Below are 22792 nucleotides of genomic sequence, written 5' to 3'. Positions count from 1 at the left end.
TCAAGTTAAAATTTGGGGCTTCATTGTGGTTATAAATTGTGGGCTACCTGTATTTGTCCATCCCAGGCATTATCCCATGAAATTAATTCCTAAAAGAGTCCTTCCAGGACTCATAAGTTTTTGAATTATTTCTATACTTCCTGGTACTTTGAATCACGCCGACTATCATCGGTTTGTTTTAGCGACACCAATTTGGTGGGCTCAAGACACAAAATAATCCATAATAATATAGGTTCCTATAACGCACAGACACAAGCCCCTCCATATTTATGTATTATTACTCACTCTTCCCCACCGCTTACTCCTATTATTACTATCCAACTACAACTTCTTCCGAATACAACTAGTGAAAACATGGTCTTTGGGGCTGCTTGCCTTCCATACACCAACACACCAACACCTCCTACCCTCTTCTCTCTCCCAACCCACAAACTCAGCTGTTCCACAACACAATTTTTATAGTAACTGCCATGTCAATGCTGACAAGAGGACTTTAAGAAAAGAAAACATCACAGATGCTTTCTGGGCAGCCAGCTCTCTCACAATCACACTATTGAAAAAGGGAGTCCGTAAATACATTAAACAATTGCAGACGCCTTCAGACTAAATCACTTTGGAAGAAAGCCAACTGCGATACAAATACAACATGAGATCTAGGAGACCCAGAGTACCAATTTGATTAATAAAATCAATCAATCAATCAATCAATCAATCAATCAATCAATCCATCTAGTTTCTTTTCATTCATTTGGATTACCATTTTGCATTTTTCTGCTAGCGCGATGTATTGGCTCATAATTCACAGACTTCAATTGTTTATTCCAACTTGTTCCTGAAACTTTGGCTTTGTTTACTTCTGCATTTATATCTTATGTTATAAATGTGGAATATATATCAATTGTGTTATATTCATACAAAATCTATCAGGCTGGTAAATGTTGAGTTTGAAGGTTTGTGACCACCAAAAGGGCAAGGAGATCTCCAGTGCAGATTTTGGAAATGGTTCTCTCAGAAATGGACTTCAGCGTCCAGGAATTTGGACTCTTGCCCCAGCCTTTTTTTTGTTAGAGTTAAGAGTGTGCAAAACATTTCGAAAAACATGTCCTGTTCTGACTCCAAGCTTAAAACGGGCCCTGACTTTGGAATTAGTTTACTGGAAGAGTCTCAAATATTCTGTTCTCAACTTCCCACTTTGAAACAGACCATCTTTGACCTCTTGTGAATGTACTACATATAAATATGTGGGAAGGGCCTTAATAATACTGAGATATGTGTTGCATAGATCTTGTACAAAGGAATGGAAGCTCTTTAGGCTATTTTTCATCTTGTTCTAAGAGGGCGGTTAAACTGAAAAGTGAGCATTTCAAAAGCCCTAAAGTTTCTCAAAAACGAATGGAGTTAAATTGGTATATTATACTGGCTTGTTAAAGCTAAAGGTGAAGGTTCCCCTCGGACATATGTGCTAGTCATCCCCAACTCTAGGGGGCAGTGCTCATCTCTGCTTCAAAGCTGAAGAGCCAGCGCTGTCCAAAGACATCTCCGTGGTCATGTGGCCGGCAAGACTAAACACCAAAGGCACGTGGAACGCTGTTACCTTCCCACCAAAGATGGTCCCTATTTTTCTACTGCATTTTTACATGCTTTTGAACTGCTAGGTTGACAGAAGCTGGGACAAGTAACAGGAGCTCACTCCATTACTTGGTGCTAGGGATTTGAACCGCTGAACTGCCAACCTTTCTGATCGATAAGCTCAGCGTCTTAACCACTGAGCAACCACGTCCCTATTTTGTTAGCTGGGTTCATATCTCCAAGAAGCCAACCAGAAGGGTTGCCTTGTGTTAAGTCAGACCACAAATTTATAATATTTGCATATTATCCACATCAATTAGAGGTTCTTCTGGAGCTGCAGTTTCTGAGTCTAGCTTTGGGAATGCCGACAGGTGAAGTTCAAAATCTTCTGTGTGCAAAGCCAGCGCTCCAATAATATATTCTATTCTATAATAAGATGATGAATGTGTAGCAATGGTCACTTTCTAATGCTGTAGGAAACCATCATGCTTAGTCTACCTGTGTTGGATGAAAAGATACATTCTTCTTCCTTTACCCTTATTCATGAGCATGCCCGAGAAACTCCAGCCTTTTCAGGAGTGTCCAGGGAAATGGTCCATCTCATAAAATGTCCGAGCCTAGAATATCCTTGAACGGATGGACATGACACCTCAAGGCCTTTGTTCATATGGTACCAGGCATGGACTGCAGGTTCCAAAGGATTTACGCGATAGTCTTGTTTTTATACTCAGGTAGCAAATCTATGGATCTAAGCAAATTTAATTTTCCACAGAAGCTGCGACCAGTAATAAAGGAGTATAAATTGTTATAACTTTACAACTAAACCAGGCTCCATATAAGTACAATGTGTAGCACAGCCCAGTTCACATATTCCGGCGAGAAGTAGTTCCCTGAGGATGGGTTCTAACACTAGGAGTACTCATATCAAACCATATAATCCCCAGAGCCCACTGTAACAGCATTGCCATAAAGGCATTAAGAGTTGTTAACCTAATTTTGTGAAGCTTCTTCTCCGTCAACATTGTATTGCTAACTGGGACATACAAAACCTTTGCCAGACCAATCCTCGAATACAGCTCATCTGCCTGGAATCCACACGGTATATCGGACATTAATACAATTGAGCAGGTCCAGAAGTATTTCACGAGAAGAGTCCTCCACTCCTCTGTTCATAGTAAAATCTCATGCCACCAGGCTCAAAATTTTGGGCTTGGACAACATGGAACTATGCCGCTTATGGTCTGACCTAAGCATAGTACACAAAATTGTCTGCTACAATGTCCTACGACTACTTCAACCTCAATAATACTTAGGCAAACAAGAGATACAAACTCAAGATCAACCTCTCCAAACTCAATTGCAGAAAATACTTCAGCAACAGAGTGGTCAACGCCTGGAATGCTCTATCTGACTCCGCTGTTACATCCTCTAACCCCCACAGCTTCAACCTTAAACTGTCTACTGTGGACCTCACCCCATTCCTAAGAGGTCCATAAAGGGGGCGTGAATAAGCGCACCAACCTGCCTACCATCCCTGTCCTACTGTCCCCATTTATTTGTACTTATTTCCCTTGTTCATGTCCATGTTTATACTTATACCTGATATCTTGTACATGTTTGACAAACTAAATAAAATAAAATTAAAATTAAAAAAAAAGCAAGCCCAAAAGCTTGGAAGAATAAACCTTTGGTCCAAGTTACCAATTCAGATGAGATCCTGCAGGATAAATTGTAGCTATGGATATTTTATTTAAACAGAAGATCCGCAGAGTAGTAAAACAGTTGTTGAACGTGGCGAGTTCTCCATCTCTGCACACTTTTTCAAGGAGGAGGAATGGATATCTCCAAGGGAGAATTTGAGGTTGGATTAGATCAGAGGTGTCCAACCGTGGCAACTTGAAGACCTGTGGACTTCAACTCCCAGAATTCCCCAGACAGCCATACTGGAAGTTGAAGTCCACAAGCTTTAAAGTTTCCAAGGTTGGATACCTCCAGATTAAATGTTCCATTTGACCTCTTTCAACTCTGTCATTCAGTGCTTAGGACGGTAACCTTATTCTTGTTAAACCTCTGGGTTGCGAGTTCCCTCCCCAACCTATTTCTGACAGAACATCTAAGGAAAAATTGGGGAGTTACAATTTAAATGAAATAATCTTTAAAAAGAAAAAAAAAGAATGACCTAGATAGAACAAGTCATTCGCTCTCCCCATCACTCTCATTCAACTATCATAATTCTTATTTTTAAAAAAATATCCAGTCCTTCTAATTGTCCCTGATTAATTTGAATGTTCAAAGAAGAGTTTAATAGATCTTTTAGCTAAATATGGTTTTGAATCTTGTTGGATATAATGGGAAAGTTCAGATGACATTGTTATGGATTGACTTTGTTAAACAGTGAACAAGATGAAAGGCGCAGAAATAGAGCAAGTCTCTCCCCCAAATGCTTTTTTCCCTTCTTCTGCTGATGACAATTGCAGCACATGGTACATTTTCCCCAGCATCATTTTTTTCTGATTAACTTAATAGCAATTATATTGAGTTTGTGTCTTTTTTTTTTTTTTAAAAAAACCTTGCTTTAGAGATAAAATGATTTATTAGCTGTTCTTATTATCTGCTCAAAAGTGAAAATGATTAATTTTTGTTCTTTTCTCTAAATGCAGACATTTTGCAAACATATCTTGATTGCTGGGGAATGAAATAGCAAAACATCAAAAGAGCTAATTTAAAGGGGATAAGGTGCTATTTTTTAAAAAAATCTGATTTAATCAATGTTGTGGTATAAATAAAAACAATGACGATGGTCTTTCTTCATTTTTCTGCTATTGCAAGAATCTCTGAATGTTTTGTTATCTGGTGAGAAAAAAATGTATTTGAATGTGTGTGTGTGTGTGTGTGTGTGTGTGTGTGTGTGTGGGTTTTCCATAGAAAACTGTTATTCCTACTCTTAAAAGTCTTCTTCAACTTTGCCTTTGAGAAGAGTAGATGACTAATAAGTGACCTTCTCCAAGATCTGAGTCTCCAAGACTACGAGGCAGTGGGCTGAAGAAGCAATAATTTATTCCACTCCAGTTTGGATTCAAACTATGTAGATCACGTATATAACTTGAGAAAAATGACAGGCAGATGATTCAAGATGACTCACATTGATGAACGAAGGTCTCCTTGACTGTGGATTGGATTATAGTAAAGAGACCAAGGCGAACCATCTGTTCATTTCTCCGTAAGAAGATTCAAAAGGAGGGCTCCTAGCGTTCGCCCCGTCTTCCAGATGTTCAGCAGTTGGGGCGCCCTTAGAGATGTCGGCAATGTGCAATATTTTATTCCGAGGTTGCAATTTCTCCTTCATGTGTTGGTGGGAGAAAAGAACAGGCTCCTTTGACACACTGCCCAAGTCACTTCGTGCAGGCAGAACTCCTGGTGCAGAATTCTGCCTGTAGCCTGAAGCAGAGATGGAGTAGTTTGGTGACTTCTTGAGTTGAGGGTCCTAAGATGACAAAACAAACTGCGCTACCATCGAAGATGGTGCTTCTCGTAAGGCCAAGCATGAGGAAACCAAAACCAGCCAGATGTTTGCAGAACTAGAAGCCTCAGCAGCTCAGTGACCAAGGATTGAGGATTATGGAGAATTGTAATCCACCAATTTCTGAGGTGCACGTGCGCCATGCGCTTCCATCGGCCATCCTGTATGGTAAGTATAAAAGGATACCATTCAGTGGTGGGTTTCAAAAATTGTTCGAACCTACTCTGTGGGTGTGGCCTCCTTTGTGGGAGTGGCTTGCCGCCCATGTGACCGGATGGGAGTGGCTTGCCGCCCATGTGACCGGATGGGAGTGGCTTGCCCCCCATGTGACCGGATGGGAGTGGCTTGCCGCCCATGTGACCGGATATGAAGACGCTGACGACACTTGTCAGAACCACCTTAAATCACCTCACACACAGCACTGGCATGCATAAGAATAGAATGTAAACTTGTTTTTCAAAAGGCATCTTTGGTTTGCGTTAAAACAACTTCAACACACGCAATGTTCTGATTGCACCACAAATGCAGTAGTCATCCTTACCTTTCACAGAGGCACTGAGTTTTATAAATAGGAGCATGAGAGTGTAGAATAATCACATCCAAGGACCAGTGGTGGGTTTCAAAAAATTTTGGAGCCTCTTCTGTAGGTGTGGCCTGCTTTCCGGGTCCACCGGTGGAACCTCTTCTAACCGGTTCGGTAGATTTGAGGAACCGGTTCTACCGAATAGGTGCGAACTGGTAGGAACCCACCTCTGATACCATTTATGGAAAGCCTCTGTCCATGTGGCTCAGGAGAGGTGGAGACGGTAGATCACATGCTCCTTAGATGTTCCTTTTATATGGAGATTAGGAAAAAACATATTCTGCCAATAATTGCTAGGCACCCTGGCCATTCCAACACTGCTTATTTCCAGTGGCTGCTTAAGGATTCTGCGGGATTCGTTGCAAACTCGTGTGTTCTCCACCATAGCTAGTCTAAGACTGTAATAATACATTGCTGTTGTATGACTAGTAGCTAGCATGGGCTTGTTAACTTCTCAAGAGCTAATAGTTCTCCACCAACTGTTACATTGAAGATACATGCTACAACCAGGAAGTTAAAACTAGACATCTTACACCTAGCAATAGCAGTAGACTTATATACCGCTTCATAGGCCTTTCAGCCCTCTCTAAGCGGTTTACAGAGAGTCAGCATATTGCCCCCAACAATCTGGGTCCTCATTTTACCCACCTCGGAAGGATGGAAGGCTGAGTCAACCCTGAGCCGGTGAGATTTGAACCGCTGAACTGCTGATCTAGCAGTAGCCTGCAGTGCTGCATTTAACCACTGCGCCACCTTGGCTCTTAGTGTTGCACCTTCTTGAGTGCAACACTATTAAAAGGATAAAAAGAGAGCTGGAGTTTTTAATGAGTTGGTGATGAAGGGGGGAATCTGTAGAAAGGGAGGCATGACATAGAAATAAATGATTAGATATACAAGATCACTTGTATGTTCTCTCCAACCTCAACCCAAATTAAGAGCTATAACATTGTATTACATAAGAAAGGTCTGCAATTCAGACTTTAAATAAGCAACTTTATTAAAAGAGTCTAAGACACTTACCTTATCCCTAGTTACTGCCATGTTCTATTAAAAGCCACAGTCTATCGCTTGTTACTCTTTGCTATTTTTTCCCTTAAAAAATTGTTGTGAGCTGAGTGAATCATTTACAATTTATTAACAAGATGATCGTTCTGATGATACAGTTAGAGAGGTTTTCCATTACCTTACATGCTCACCAAATAATATCTATATATATATATAATTATATATATATATTTAAAAAAGGCTTCCATTTCATACATAATGAACACCCTTTATTCCTGTTTTGTTTTTGCTTTTCGTTTTGTTTTGTTTTGCAAACAAGTGTGGTTATTTTGTACATACTGAAAGCAAAAACATAAACAAAAGCTCTGGTTAGTCTTTAAATAAATCCCAGTGTGCGTTTGTGTGCATCTTTGTGTGTACGTGTGTGAGTAGGTATGTATATATAATATATTCAAAAGAAATTATATGTATATATTTATATAACTTTTTTTTTCAGTTTAGATGTGCTTGAGTAATGAGAGCTAGCTTCGAGAGAGAACTGGTTGACGATTAAAAGTAGATTTAAAAAAAAATTAAAAAGGGAAGAAAAAAATGGAAAGACAACTCATTGAAAATCTGCCTCCAATTCATGACGGACTGAGTTGATGGGAGCTGGATTATATAATCATGAGTTCTTTTCCTACCAAAACTAATAGTTTTATGCAAGAAAAAATAGGTTTCTATCAGCCTACCTCAACACAATACAAGAAAGGGAATGCCAGTGTCCTCTAAATGTAGTCAGAATGTGACTATTGCTGATTTCTAAGTGTTGACCACATTGGTTGGAGTTCAGGAGAATCTACAAGATGTAGTCAAAATGATCAAGACGATAGTTGTGATGGTACTATCAAATCTCCACCACATTGTTTAATGCGTGAGGCGCATCCAAAACATGGGCAGAGCTTTGATGATACTCTTGTGGCCATTTGGGGATCACACCTACAGACACTCATGCTGGACTTGAAGTTGTTGGTGGCCAGCAACAGTTAGAGGCCACCAGTTTCCCATCTTAGATTCTCTAGAAAAGGACATTATTTTATTTCAAACTGGAGGAGTTGGTCAATATAGGAATAGTTGCTTACACCAACCCTTCTCTCCCTTTGCCCAACCTGATCTACGATGACTCAAGAATTCTATTTTGTTGTGGTTTCAGGGTAAGGCTGGTCCTCTAAATATCTTAAGGCATCGACTTTCAAAGTAATTTAGCAGTCATTGTTGTAACCCTGTTGAACTTCACTTCTTAATACGATGGTGAAATGTCAGGAATTGATGGCGTGGCATTTATTATTTGTGGCCCTGTTTTTCAAGGAAATTTGGTTTCTCAGTAAGCTTCAACATTTAAATAGCTTAAGTGCCTCCCCCAAGTTCGTTCCCAAACACCCTGAAATGATTAAAAACCGACAGATTGCCCCAGCAATTAACACAAAGCTGTTCTAGCTAGTGAAACCATCAGTATAAAGAGAATAAAACCCTTTCTACCAAATGTCTGTCTCTCAGGAGGAGAAGGAGGAGGAGGAGGAGGAGGGCAAGAGGAGGAGGAGGAGGAGGAGGAGGAGGAGGAGGAGGAAGAAGAAGAAGAAGAAGAAGAAGAAGAAGAAGAAGAAGAAGAAGAAGAAGAAGAAGAAGAAGAAGAAGAAGAAAGATTTAATGTGAGGACGAGTAGGAAGAGAAACAGAGAAGAAAGTCTAATCTGAGGCAGAGAAAAAGAAGGGAGAAAGGGAAAATTTAATAGAGAGGAGGAGGAAGACACAGAGAAGGCAAAAAAGGTTTAATCTAGGGAAGAGGAAGAAGAAAAAGAAATCTCTAAAGGGTGAGCAGAAGGAGGATTTTAACATTTTTATTCTCTTGTAAAAGTTCATCTTCAGAGCATGCCATCCACTGGAAGATCTTCCCCCATACCGGCTGAGCATATCAAGCTGGGCAGAATGCTTGTCTCCTTGGAAGGAACCCTTGGAAATGAAATGGAAAATCAAAGGGAATGAAGGCATCCTATACTATAAAACATAGGGAGATCTCCCTCCCTCCCTCTCTCCCCTCTCTCTCCTCTCTCTCTCTCCCCCCCCTCTCTCTCTTTTTCTCTTAAGTGATGCTATTGAATCAGCTGCTTCACACAATGCTCTTTCCTTTGGGTTACTCCAGCGTTTCTCAACTGCAGTAACTTTAAGAGCTGCGCTGGTGGGGGAATTCTGGGAGCTGAAGTCCACAGCTCTTAAAAGTTACCCGGGTTGAGAAAACACTGGGTTGAGAAACACGACTTTACACGTAGCATCAACGCTGAGCAGAGCTACTGGTGGTCACCCATCACCCCTCTTCCATGTTCCTCTGCCCTACGGACCCCCAAGCCTAATGTGAAAGCCATACAAAAGCTAATCCTATTGGTATATCTCTTCTCTCTCTATAAATATATATATATACATATACATACACTCATACATATACAAATACTAACCCACAGACAATTGTTTTAAAACAGTTCAATAGCAACAAGTTGACAGAGAGGTGTGGGGAGGGGAGACAGAGTCATCGCGTAATTTGGCTCCCGGGAGACCCAGTTTTGATTGTGTCTATTTTGTTGTTGTTGTTGCTGCTGTTGTTTTGCTCTCGTTTTCAGCAAGAGGTCATCGTGTCCAATGTTCTCGAGGACGGAATCCGGAGCGAGGCTGCGGCAACGTTTTGTCAAATACAATCCAGTTGCTGGGAGGACACCGAGCTGAAATTGAGAAGGGCCCATTCTGAAGCAACTGAGGCTTTGGAGAAGGAGGAGTTGAAAAAGTCAGAGGTGATCTTCTGCTTGGGATAGTAGCACACTCTTTGCTAGTCACCATGGCGAAACGATAGGCCAGCTTTAAATGCCCGGAGTTCTTACAGACCTGGGTGATGAGCAACAACATCGTTTATTAGCAAGCATACAGCACGCTTAAAGACTGCATTTATTCATTCCTCCTCTAATCCTTAGGCACATTTATTTGGTGGCTCACTTATGACTCTAAGCAATTTACATTCAATTACCCATGCGCCAGAGCAATCCATCATAAAGATTTAAGGATGGAGAAGAAAACACCCATAATTACATCGGCCATTAAATAACGAAAAGAAAAAAGGCCGGGAACGAAGAAAAAACGTTACAGCAAAGATTTGAATTCTATTCTTGGATTCTCTTTGCTTCACATGATTTATGCGTTTCTTATCCAGACCTGTGTGGTTCATATGGAATTTAGTGTTTAGATAGAGAACCAGTTTGGTGAAGTGGTTAAGGTACCAGGCTAGAAACTGGGAGATTGTGAGTTCTAGTCCCATCATAGGCACAAGGTCAGTTGGTTGATCTTGGGTCGGTCAACCTCACTCACCGCTAACAAGGAGGCAATGGCAAACCACTTTTGAAAAACTTTGCCAAGGAAACTGCCAAGAGACTTATCCAGGCAGTTTTTGAAAATCGGACACAACTGATATTTTTTGGAGTATAAGACGCTCTAAAGTATAAGATGCACCTAGCTTTTGGGGAGGAAAACAAGAAAAAAAAAATCTGCCTCTGCCTTCCAGCAATTTGCCTCCTTGAAGCAAACAGCAAACTGACTCAGTTTCAGTTTCAGCACAGCCTGATTAGCACAAGCAGCTGATTGTTGGTTGGATCGGCCTCCTGACGATCAGCTGTTTCAGGCTGCAGGGATTGCCATAGCCTATTGCTGCAGGGATCGGAATGGGCAGAAAATGGGGCACACGGAGGGCGAAAATGGGATGCACAGAGGCCAAAAATGGGATGCAGAGGCCAAAAAATGGGGCACCTGGAGGCCGGCAATAGGGAATGGCAATCCCTGCAGCCCGAAATAGCTGATGCGTGGGAGGCTGATCCAACCAACAATCAGCTGCTTGTGCTAACCAGGCTGTGCTGAAGTTGAACTGAAACAGGCTGTTTGCTGTTTGCAGCAAGGAGGCAATTGTTGGGAGGCAGAGGTCAAAGGGTGGTGGGCGGCAGGTGCGTGGAACTACATTCGGTGTATAAGACACACCCAAATTTTCACCCTTTTTTAGGGGGAAAATGTGTCTTATACTCCGAAAACATGCTATTTGTTTGATAATCTTGTGGGGCTGTGAGTCAAATCAAATAGATCTTCTCCTTCACTGAGGAAGAAGTAGATTGCAAATGCAAGTTAACAACCGGTTTTTTTGCTTTACTCCAAAACCTTTGCACCTTTCAACATGCTTTCTTTCCTCCTCAGAGGATCAACAGTGAGGTTTAAGGAGAAAAGATTCAAAAGTTCAACAAATTATGGGGAGACAAGAGGGCAGATAGACAATTCTGTGTTTCCTTCTGCTTTCTTGCTAGTCTTCCACCAAGAAAGATCCACAGGTGGATTTTCTGCACCCTTCCTTGAAGTCTTACAACATGGTCCCATCACAAAACCAAGCCATTCTTAAAATCTAAACATTGCCCACGCAACCAGAGCAAGGAAGGAAAATGATCCGACCTTTCCACAAATTGAAAACTAACCAAGATAGCTTCCCATGGGAAGACAAAAAGATAAACTGGGTTAGATTAAAAATAAGAAAATAAAAAGTTGAGAGGACAGATTTGTGAATTTCTTTGCTTCCCTGCCAGGAAAGAAACAGCCAAAATTTGTCAAGTAAAGAATTGTCTGTGAATTATTGTCTGATTTTAGCCAAAGACTGTTGTAAAAGAATTCAGAAAATGGCTGTAGGGTCATAAGACTGACTAATAAGCTACTGCGGAAAGAACTACAGCCAGTCACAAAACGTAATTAGTTCTGTGAAATTAGGGATCATTAAACATTTTCTCTTAAATATATATTATAGAAAGTCCCAAAGTTTAATCTTTTCAAGTACGACTTTCATGACTGAGGCTCAGTTGATAAAAAGGATTACAAAATAGTGGTAATATTTCTGTATGATCAAGTATTTGTGTCACATAGAAACACTTATCTTCCCCATGTGTTTATTGCTATGTTTCTATCTGTGTGGAATACATACACACATACACACATGCATACATGCATGCATACATACATACATACATATTTATAAACATAAATAAAATAAATATAAACATATAAATCCATGCAAACACATGCATGTTCTAGCATTGTGTTTTTGGGACATAATAAAGCAACCATAACTCCTAAATCATAACTATCTTAGGTTTCCTGCCTAAGCAGGGGGTTGGACTAGAAGACCTTCAAGGTCCCTTCCAACTCTGTTATTCTAAATTCCAAATTCCATTAATTTCAAGGATTTTAATTCTTGACACGGAATAGAATCCTTACACAAATGCTTGTTGACCTTGTGTTGCACCATCTACACACCCAAACTTCATTTTAGATGAATTAATTACATTGCAAATGCACACAGAACCAATTTGGGCATCAGATTAATGTTGGGTGGGGAAACTTGAGGAAGGTTGAGCTGTAGTTTGGCTACATCTATAGGTCAACAAGTTTCCCGCAAGAACTAGGCAACAATTCAAGAGTTAAGAAAGTTATAACTAATTTCTAGCAAATGGAAGAATAATTCGCCTTGAGACTTATCAGCACTGGAGGTGAAGCTTGAAATCAACAGACATAAGGCAATTGGGACTCCTACCGCATCCCAACTGTTTCTCTTGATGTTTTCTGATGCCTTTAGTTGCATTTAGAATAGTCCTAATGGCATCAGCTAGACTTAGTCATGATTAATTTATCTGCTGGCTCTCATTAGATCTACTCCGAATGTGATGAGTCTACAGCCAATTTAGAGAGAACATACTGATGGTTTCCAAATGGCTTCATTTGGCCAAACATGGAACTGACATTTCATATTTGGCTACTACTCCTTTTTCCCCTCTCCATTCTCCAGGACAGCCCTCCACAAATATTCTCTGCAACAACTCTTTGATACCTGAAATTAAACCTAGATCTCCCCTCCCGTCTTAAGTCAACTGAGAAGCACACTTGCTCATTTCAATCTATTATTCTCTTTTCAGGATAAGCTTTTCTTCTAAAGATAGGCCACCTGTCAGGCCTGCAGCCATCTTTTCTTTTGGATCTTTGGCTTGCCACACTTTCTATTATTCTACTATGCATTTTCTATTGTGGGAAAATAGGAGTGAGATGCTTTGTAGTCATAACAACATTCTTTCTAGAAAGCCAAGGTCATCCTTTATCTTTGCACCTCTGCACCTGAACAGGAACTGGATGGGTGGAACTGCAGTGGAAAATTGGACCATGTGATGGGTTGTGGGTGTAGGGGCAAGATCTTGAACTTTCAACTGGGTGGGGAAAATCGAGAATAGCTATAGCAATAGCAGTTAGACTTATATACCGCTTCATAGGGCTTTCAGCCCTCTCTAAGCGGTTTATAGAGTCAGCATATTGCTCCCAACAACAATCCGGGTCCTCATTTCACCCACCTCGGAAGGATGGAAGGCTGAGTCAACCCTGAGCCGGTGAGATTTGAACAGCCGAACTGCAGACTGCAGTCAGCTGAAGTAGCTGCATTTAACCACTGCGCCACCTCGGCTCTGAAGCCTTCAGATTCAGGTTTTCCCAGATGTGCCAACATGGACTTTGAGCAATGCTTTGTCTCGAACGCCAATTTAATTTTGGGATGATATTTTGAACCCTGACATTAACATATGGACTGAACTCAACACTTTTGTGATTTCACATAATTTTGGGACAGGCCAATGGCCAGAAGTTATTGGGAATTGTAGAATCAATTCAATTTATTGAATTGATCAATAAAGATGATCAAACGTGATCCACCATGGCATCTCAGCATAGCTCATTCCTGCAAATGCTAAAGATCATAAAAGGCATCCAACCTTGGCCACTTTAAGCCTTGTGGACACTTCAACTCCCAGAATTCCTGGGTGGATGAGGAATTCTGGGAGTTGAAATCCACAAGTCTAAAAAGGTTGGCCATCCATGCCTCAGAGCCTAACAGATACATAAACCAGTGCTCTCATTAATAAAACATTTGGTGGAGTCCGTTTTTGAGGATTAGGCTGTTTTGAGAATAGAAATTAAATGCTGTGCTGTCTTAGGATTTTGAGTTCATTGCTGGAATGGAGAGGAGAGCTGCCAGAAAGGGCAAACAGTTATTGCCAATGCCATTTCAGCTGCAAGGCTGATGAAAATTAATAGATGCATAAATACCTGGACATCTTTGAGGCTTATTTGCAGGCACCATCCTGGCACCTCTGTGCTGTGTGACTCCCCGGCACACCTGAGGCCTTTCACACTTAGTTTGACAATTAATTTCAGTGAAGGCTCTGCGCAACTTATCCTATCTCTGCACATCCAGTTTACTTCCCCCACCACCACCACACCTCCCGTCTCAGCTCTTTCTGGAGACCCACAGATGCTGTTACTGCTTTCATTAGGATCTGGCTGAAATAACCTCCGCAATCCACGGACCACAGTTATCTCTTACTCGCTGAAGGGACATAACATGCTTCCATAATGATTCCAACCCAGATCAAAAAGATTACGGTAACGCATGTGGTCCAGCTCATTTCAAATGGCATGAACTTCTCTTTAAAGCGGGCTGCAATGGACCTTGGTCCACATTTCCTGGAACAGTCAATAGACAGCAGATAAGCAGCTTTAGACTATAGCCAGACAACTATTTATAGAATAGAAGAGAAGAGAATTGAAGAGAAAAGAAAAAGAGAAAAGAAGAGAATAGAGAATAGAAGAGAATAGAATGGAATAGGATAGAATAGAATAGAATAGAATAGAGAATAGAATGGAAAAGGATAGGATAGGATAGAATAGAAAATAGAATAGAATAGAGAATGGAATGGAATAGAATAGAAAATAGAATAGAATAGAATAGAGAATGGAAAAGAATAGAATATGATAGAATAGGATAGAATAGAATAGAGAATGAATGGAAAAGAATAGGATAGGATAGGATAAGATAGAATAAGAGAATAGAATAGAATAGAGAATGGAATAGAATAGAACAGAAAATAGAATAGAGAATGGAATGGAAAAGAATAGGATAGGATAGGGTTGATATAGAATAGAATATAGAATAGAAAATAGAATAGAATAGAGAATGGAATGGAAAAGAATAGGATAGGATAGGATAGGATGGAATAGGATAGAATAGGATTAGAGTAGAATAGAATAGAGAATGGAATGGAAAAGAATAGGATAGAATAGAATATAGTATAGAAAATAGAATAGAATAGAGAATGGAATGGAAAAGAATAGGATAGGATATGATAGAATAGGATGGAATAGGATAGAATAGGATAGAGTAGAATAGAATAGAGAATAGAATGGAAAAGAATAGGATAAAATAGAATATAGAATAGAAACAGAATAGAATGTAATGGAAAAGAAAGAACAAAATAGAATTCTTTATTGATTGGACACACATGGAATTTGTCTCTGGTGCACAAGCATGGTATACATGCAAGCAACAAATGATATATCATGATCATAATCATAATCCTAAAATACAATCATCAGAAATTATAAGGTACAACACTCAGCGATAGTCATAGGATACTAAATAAAGGAATCCACATAAATCATAAGATGCCAACAACAAAGTGATTGTCATGCTAAAGGAACAGGTAATAGGAAGCATGAGAAGGATAATAGTAATAACCGCTGTACTATGTGGTTTGATATCCTAGACCCAGGGCATAAGTATTGTGGGGATTAATTGTTTAACAAAGAGATGGCATGGGGGGGGAAACATCTTTTGTGTCTAGTTGTAGACACAACTGCAACTAATAGAATATTTGTAGCTCAGGATTGACTGTAGCTCCTTGCTGCTCTCTGAGCTTTGATGCAGACGTTGGATAATGAAACATCTGCAAGAAAACACCCAAGCTCAGAGGACACCAAGGACTCCCCAGAAAAATATTTCTCAGCCATCCATGTGCAGTAGCTCTGCATCTATCCTACATGTAGAATCCATTGTGGTTTGAGATTAGGTGGGCATAAATGCAAGGGGTGTGTGTGTTGGCCTTGGGAACTCTGGCGAAGATTGTCTGAGAACTGAACCAGCCCATTAACTCCAGTTGTGTTAGTCAAACCAGAGACAATAATGGACAGAGATAAACCCAAGTGAATCATAAGAATGGATAAGCCTGGAAAGCTGAACCAGCTGAAAAAGCACATCTGTCTAATATATAGTATTAGAGACATCATACTTAAGGGCAGTTGCACAGCAGATACTTCCCACTTAATGATTGGCTTCAGCTCTCAGGGCACATCTGCTACTGCCAGACTGGCCAAGGTGAGAAGGGGGGGGATAAGAGAAAAGAAATATAATGACACCCCCTTTGGGATAAGGGTACCAAGATTCCAGACAGCCCTTGAGGAAATTGCAAAAGAGACTCTGTATTTCCAGAGGGGTGACTTCTGATCCGTTTGATATGCTTGCGATCTATTGAAAAAGAAACTTAATGGGGTCAAGGGCTGATGAAAAATGAAAGAAGGAAGTGAAAGAAAAGAAAGAAAGAGAAAACAAGAAAGAAAGAAAAAAAGGGGGGGGGGGAGAAAGAAAGTGTTGGAAGTTAAAACCCATCCCTCTCCTAGATAAATGAAATATTTTAGGAAATATTAAACAGGCAGAATATTTCCCCTAAAAAGAGAAGTAGGAATTCAAGAGAGGCAGAAACTCAGGCGCCGCCACCTTTGTCAATGGGCCATTAAAAGCCTGAGCCAGTCTATTCCACATAACAAAGGTAGGATTGGCCTTCTACAGAAACTCACTACAAGCCCCCTGGGAAAATTACATCAGCCAGCAAGGCAACCAAACTTGGACACCAAGCACAGCCTACAGAGTTGCCCCTGCATGGGAGTCTGAAACCAATCAGAATACAGGATCCAGTTCAAAGTCCAGAGAGGGCATAAAACCAGGGACTTTCAGCATCTGCGCCCTTTTTCTTCTTCACCCAACATCTGGAAGCATGTGATCCCCCTTTTCTGTTCAGGATCTCAAACCATGTGGTCCTGTCCACCATGAAAGCCATCTTTCCAAGCAGCCTCCATGTTTCCAGTGTCTTTCTCCCCACTTGGAACTGAACCCAGAAGGACATTTCTTCCAACATAAGAAAGAAAAAGAAAGAAAAGAGAATAAGAAAGAAAGAAAGAGAGTGAGAGAAAGAAAAAGAGGGAAAGGAAGGGAAGAAAGAATGAAAAAAGAAAAAAGAGGGAAAGAAAAGAGAAAAAAAAAGAAAAGAGAGAGCAAGGAAGAAAGAAAGAATGAGATAAAGAAAAAGAGGGAAAAGAAAGAAAAGGGAAAGAAAGAAAGGGAAAGAAAGAAAAGGAAAAGAACGAGAGAGAGAGAAAAAAGAAGAAAAATCCAACCACAAATCATTTTGGTGACTTACCGAAGAGGCACATGTTCCAATCTTAGAGAAGATAATTGCTTTATTTAAATGATAATATGTTTTGTCTTACCAAAGTGGTTTCTCGTGGCTGTATCCTCAGATTATAAAATGTGCACACACAAATGCAGAAGTGAGAACAAGCAAAAAAGAATACCCTCCCTCCTTTTACTTTACCTCCCACGCAGAAGTGCACTTGTGAAACCTAATCACCAAGAACGGGAAAGATTTCACTAAACTGTCGGTGCAGCAAAAAAATATATATTAAGCCTATAACTTTGCCCAAGGCGATGGGGACATCTCATCTGTTCAAAACACACAAAAGCCCTTGTAGTAGGTTCCTCCCCCCCCTTCCCCCCCTTTTAATGGCATCATAATCTTGATTATTGCTAGGAATATTTGGTCTGCAAGAGATATTGCTATGAAGTTAATGGTGGTTGTAAAAAAAAAAAAAAAAGGAAGTTCAGTGCGTGGAATAAAGGAATTCCAGATGTGAACTTGGCAAATGTTGGCAGAGCAGCAAAAAAAAAAAAAAAAAAAAAACACACCCCAAAACTAAATTGCTTAGCTAGTTCTCTGGCTTGAATCTCTTAACGCTTTCTTCTGGAACTCACTAATTATATCTGTAGAAAATCTGCAGACATTACAACTCTCTTTAGCTGTTATTGCTTCTGGTTTTTCCAGTGGACTCAGCACTGACAGAACTTTGGGCCAATGGGCCCCATTAGATGAATGCTAGCAGAACGTTCTCCTCCTCCTCCTCCTCCTCCTCCTCCTCCTCTACCCTTCCTCCTCTTCTGCTCCTCCTCCTTTTCTCCTCCTCAACTCCTTCGCTTTCTTTACGTCTCCCCCTCCCCCTCCTCCCTTCTTTCTCTCTCCTTCTCTACCGCTCCTTCTTCATTCAGTTTGACAAAGGGCAATTTGATTTCGGCATTGAAAATAACGTCCAAGAATTTCTGGACAGGCAGACAGATGGATAAACAGGCTGACTGTTTGGATGGATGGACAAACAGACAGACAGATGGACAATAGTTTGACTCCCTCTTCTTTGTGGCAAGCCCCTTAGATATCAGAACACTGCTGTGATGTCACCCAAGTCCTTCTTTTCATTAGACTAGACATACCCAGCTCCAGCAACCGTTCTTTATATGGTTTAGCCCCCAGTTCCCCAAATCCTCTTTGCTGCTCTTCTCTGCACTCTTTCCAGAGTCTCAACATCTTTTTTTACATCCATTCCAGTCCAAGAGACAATTCCTGAAGCCAAGAGCCTCCTCCCGTCCCTGACAGACTGAGCTAAACTGGCTTAGGGCAGTGTTTCTTAACCTTGGGGACTTTAAGTCCCAGAATCCCCCAGCCAGGCTGGGGAATTCTGGGAGTTGAAGTCCATGGGACTTAAAATCCCCAAGGTTAAGAAACGCTGGCTTAGGGTAACCTCACAGAGTTTGAAGTTATCAGACAACTTACAGCATAAACTGAAGAGCCAGAGGAAGATGAGAACTGTGCTGGTGTGAAACCTAGGAGAGCCGCTACAGTCAACTTTGTATTTCGTGCAGGAGCACACCTGGATTTTCAGTTCCGTATTATTAGTTAGAGGAGGTGTTCCAGGATCCGTCACTGAGATGGGGATGATATAATTGGCCTTCTTCAAATTCGGGGGCACGGCAATTTGGCTGTGGGTACCTGCAGGAAGGAAGGGAGTTATATTTAGGGTGGTGGTTTAAATCTTGCAGAAGATTTTTTTTTCAAACTTGGCAACTTTTAAGATGGGCGGACTACAACTTCCAGAATCCCTCAGCCAGCATGTTGCCAAGTTTAAAAATAAAATGAAATATAAACCCTGCTGTAGTGGAACAGTAAAAAAAAAAAAAAAAAAAACCCAGCTACAAGACAGGTGGTCCAGAAGTCAAAACGTTATCCCAGCCAAGGAAATTTTTAGCACACCCCTTAGTGTCAACTCCTCTTTTATTTGCAAGAAGAGGATAATAATATTGTCTTATCATAAAATGTTAGTTTGGGGTTTATAAGTAGATGGGGCCCATGAAACACTCCGAGTGCTTAACACAGCCATGAAAATGTCCACAGGGAGCCCTCTCCTCCATCTGTCTTTCTGTATACATTACGACTTCTAAGGACTTTGCACAACACTCGTAAAATGCATATGGAGGATATGCATAGCTTCCAGCTCTGTGCAAATTGTTCACAGGTTTCAGACCTTTGCAAAAACCAGAGGCTTAGCTATCTCTTTTTCTTGTTACAACATGCTTGTTGTGGTCCGCTGGCGGCCTGTGGAGCTGGCAGCAGATTCGGACAGTGAGGAGGTTGGGGAGGAACATGGGCCAGTCTTGGAGTCTGGGGAAGGCTCTTAGGAGGGCTCTGTGTCGGAGGCAGAGAGGGGGCCAGGGCCATCTGACAGTTCTCAGCTGCCTTCAGAGTCAGACATCAGTGAGGCAGAGGGAGCCTGTTCCCAGTGCGCGCATGCACAGAGCTGCCAGAAGGCAAGAACGGTGAAGACAAAAGGGATGACTCAGGAGTAAGGCTTGGAGGTGATTGGCCCCTCCCATAGGACATAAAGGAGGAGCGAAGGAGCACATGAGCCTTTGCAGGAAGCAACTTGGTTCGTGCTGGTTGGTTTACATTCTGAAGCTTCGTTTTGACTCTTTGCTCCATATGGCCTTACAAGCTAATTGCCAATTAGGTCTTTGGCAGCGTTTCAAGGGAGATTAAGATGGGTGCTTATCAGCCTTTACAAACTACTTGTGACTCATTACAGGCCTGTGGACGAACATAATTCACAGCCTTTGAAATAAAAAGAGGGTTTTTGGGACTAAAACCCAAAGTGTGTGCTTTTTACTGTATCATGAAGCCTAGGTGAGAACACTTTTGACCCTGCATGCAACCAAGGTTAGGTTGCTTGTGGGTTTCCCTCCCTAAAACTTCATTCTTAGGTAACTAAGCTAGTGGCAAAATGAGTATTGAGGGTGGGATCCAGTGGCAGGAAATGGGTGCCACCATATCTGCAGCTGTGATTCTGTAAATGCCCCGAGTGTTTGGAATTACCGCAATGCATTGTGCAGTTCGGCCTCTCACAACACTCATTTTCTGTAGAGGAAATGACAAAGTTTATGGAACACTGCACTGCAGAGTCCTTTCAGAACTATTGGCGACCACGGCAACTTCTGGGTGCGATGAGTTATTTGGGCAAACGGAAGAGATAGTTAAGGACTAGGGTCTTCTAATCCTTATTTCTGAATTTCTCAGAATTTACAGGAAAGAGGTGTCCTCTGTATGTAGCAGGTCCTGGACCTTCCTTAAGAAGAAGTACTCAAAACAGATTATATTGAGAACAACAGTTCACCGATTTGAAAAAATTGGCGCTAGGGAATCACGAATTAGACCAGTGTTTCTTAACCTCAGCAACATGAAGATGCGTGGACTTCAGCTTCCAGAATTCCCCCAGTGAGCATGTTGGCTGTGGCATTTGGGGAGTTGAAGTTCACACATCTTCAAGTTGTTGAGGCCGAGAAAGCCGGCATTATTACGGTCAAAATGATGGCCATGAGGATGGAATTCATGCTCCATCTTCTTCTTAGGCGTGTCTCACACCCAGGTGGAACTTCATTTGCAAACATTGTGGCCACCACCTTGGTTTTGTGGATGTGGTGTGGGCCTCCTTGAAGGTTGTGGTTCACACAGACAGGACCCAGCCTGATTTATACATTCAGGGAGAAGGACAACTGTAAGTGAAGGATGAGAGAATGTTGAAAGTTTGGCCGTTTCTAAGGGACTTACTGTTAATTCTGGTAAGCTTCCATACTTTATCTTGACCTGACTGCTTGCTCAACTCAAATTTGAAGGGTTCTTGTTTGGGGTGAATGTCTTTATCTAAGGCACCAAAGACAACTTTCACATCCTTCGCATCTTCACAAACGCTGGCTACCGTTGGGTAAAGAGAAGGGGCGTTGTCGTTCACATCCTCCAAGGTGATTTGCAGCGTTCCGGTACCTGTAGCTGGAGGGCTACCTGCAAGAAAAGCAGGAGGTATTTACAAATGCTCCATTTATGTATATCACGTTTCCCTGTTAAGATATGATCAAGGCACTCGTGCAACAAGACAATAGAGGTATTAAGGCTTCATAACAGAGAGGAAAAAGAAAACACACACCTAAAAGTATCCATTGGCTGCCCTATTTGCAACTCCAGAGCTTTCTTTCTTTGATGACCAACGTCCATATCAATCAACCAATCAACCAATCAACCAATCAACCAATCAACCAACCAATCAACCAACCAACCAACCAACCAACCAACCAACCAACCAACCAACCAACCAACCAACCAATCACAAAAGTGGAGAATGATCATCTTGTGAATCAGAATTGGAAGACCAGCTATTCTGATTCATGTTTGCTCTGATATAAATCTTATTTCCGGAGGACGTAAGTGGTGAATTCAAACAATGACTCCAAACTAGCCTGCCAGGGGTTTTCTGTACTAGCTGTTAACCCAGTGCTGCCGGGGTATTTATCCATCCCAACCAGTGGTGGGTTCCTAACCGGTTTACTACCAGTTTGCTCGTGCTCGCGCGCGCAGAAGCTTCTGTGCATGCCGAACCGGGAGCCACCCACCTCTGATCCCAACCCTCCTTCCATGAACGTCGCTGCTATTGTGTTGTGCTGTGTGTTGAATTTTCCCCCTTACCAGAGGGAGCCCCCCTGTGAAGTACTGTGAAGCTGTTACCAGGGCAACTCCACAGCGCTGAACAGTAGAAGCCATTTGGCTTGGCTTTGTGGCAATGGGAGGATACTGTAAAATCCCCATTCCCTCCCCACTCCAGGGGAAGCTTACTGCAAAATCTCCATTTCCTCCCGATCAGCTGGGACCCAGGAGGCAGAGAATAGATGGAGGCGGGGCCAGTCAGAGGCGGTATTTACCGGTTCTCTGAACTCCTCAAAATTTCTGCTACCGGTTCTCCAGAACTGGTCAGAATCTGCTGAATACCATCTCTGGTCAGAACACCTGGCTGGTTTCACTGTTAGCCTGATTTAAAACCACAGTAGGGCTTTAAGACTTTCTGAGTTAAGCATTTATCTTTTGAGAGCAGAATCAAAGCAACACTTTCCTGTGCTTTGATTGACAGGTGGTAATAACTTCTCGTCCCTCTCCAAAGTTGACCTAGCTATCTCATATACAGGTGAGAATGTGATTTCTCCCTGTTCTTTTCTGCCTCTCTTTCACCATCTGTGTTTTGGGTAGCATCTGCTCCTAAAAATGAAACTGTAAAACCAGCAATAACAAACCACATATTTGTTTCTAGTAATTACTAGCATTTGTAATGGTTCTTCCATTCCAAACAGAGGAGGAACATTATTATTTCATGTTGCTCTGAGGGATAGGCAGGGATTCTCATTTTGTGATTCCCTCAAGAACTTCCTGATTCATGTAATATTATTTTTCCCCCTCCTCCATGACTGTTAAGCCATATGGAATCCAGATCATCACGAGATATTTTAAGAGAAATAAAAAACACCCCTAGGAAGTGTCATGCCTGAGGAGGAATCGAATGAAGTCCCGCCTTGCAAACATCTAAAAAGGCAACAAGACTTCAACCAGATTAATGGAAGAACAGAGCTGCAAGGGACATTGGAGGTCTTCTAGTCCAACTCCCTGCTCATGCAGGAGATCTTATGCCATCCTAGACAGTTCTCTGTATGGAGTACCTACAACTTCT

The 22792-nt window shown here is 41.5% G+C and overlaps 1 protein-coding gene across 1 annotated transcript in view; it reads right to left on the bottom strand.

Annotated features, from left to right (window-relative positions):
• Positions 1-8431: 8431 nt before the first annotated feature.
• CDH13 (cadherin 13) overlaps positions 8432-22792 on the bottom strand; it is a 542002-nt gene continuing 527641 nt past the window's right edge. Inside the window, 3 exon segments of the mRNA XM_032230145.1 lie at positions 8432-9586; positions 18529-18744; positions 20854-21084. Of these exon segments, the coding sequence (XP_032086036.1) occupies positions 9579-9586; positions 18529-18744; positions 20854-21084 (455 nt within the window). The 3' untranslated portion in view covers positions 8432-9578.

This window comes from Thamnophis elegans, chromosome 14 (genome assembly GCF_009769535.1).
Source record: "Thamnophis elegans isolate rThaEle1 chromosome 14, rThaEle1.pri, whole genome shotgun sequence".
Classification (NCBI taxonomy): Eukaryota; Metazoa; Chordata; class Lepidosauria; order Squamata; family Colubridae; genus Thamnophis; species Thamnophis elegans.
Note: the sequence above shows the minus strand (reverse complement) of the source record. Positions and strands in the feature narration are given on the sequence as shown.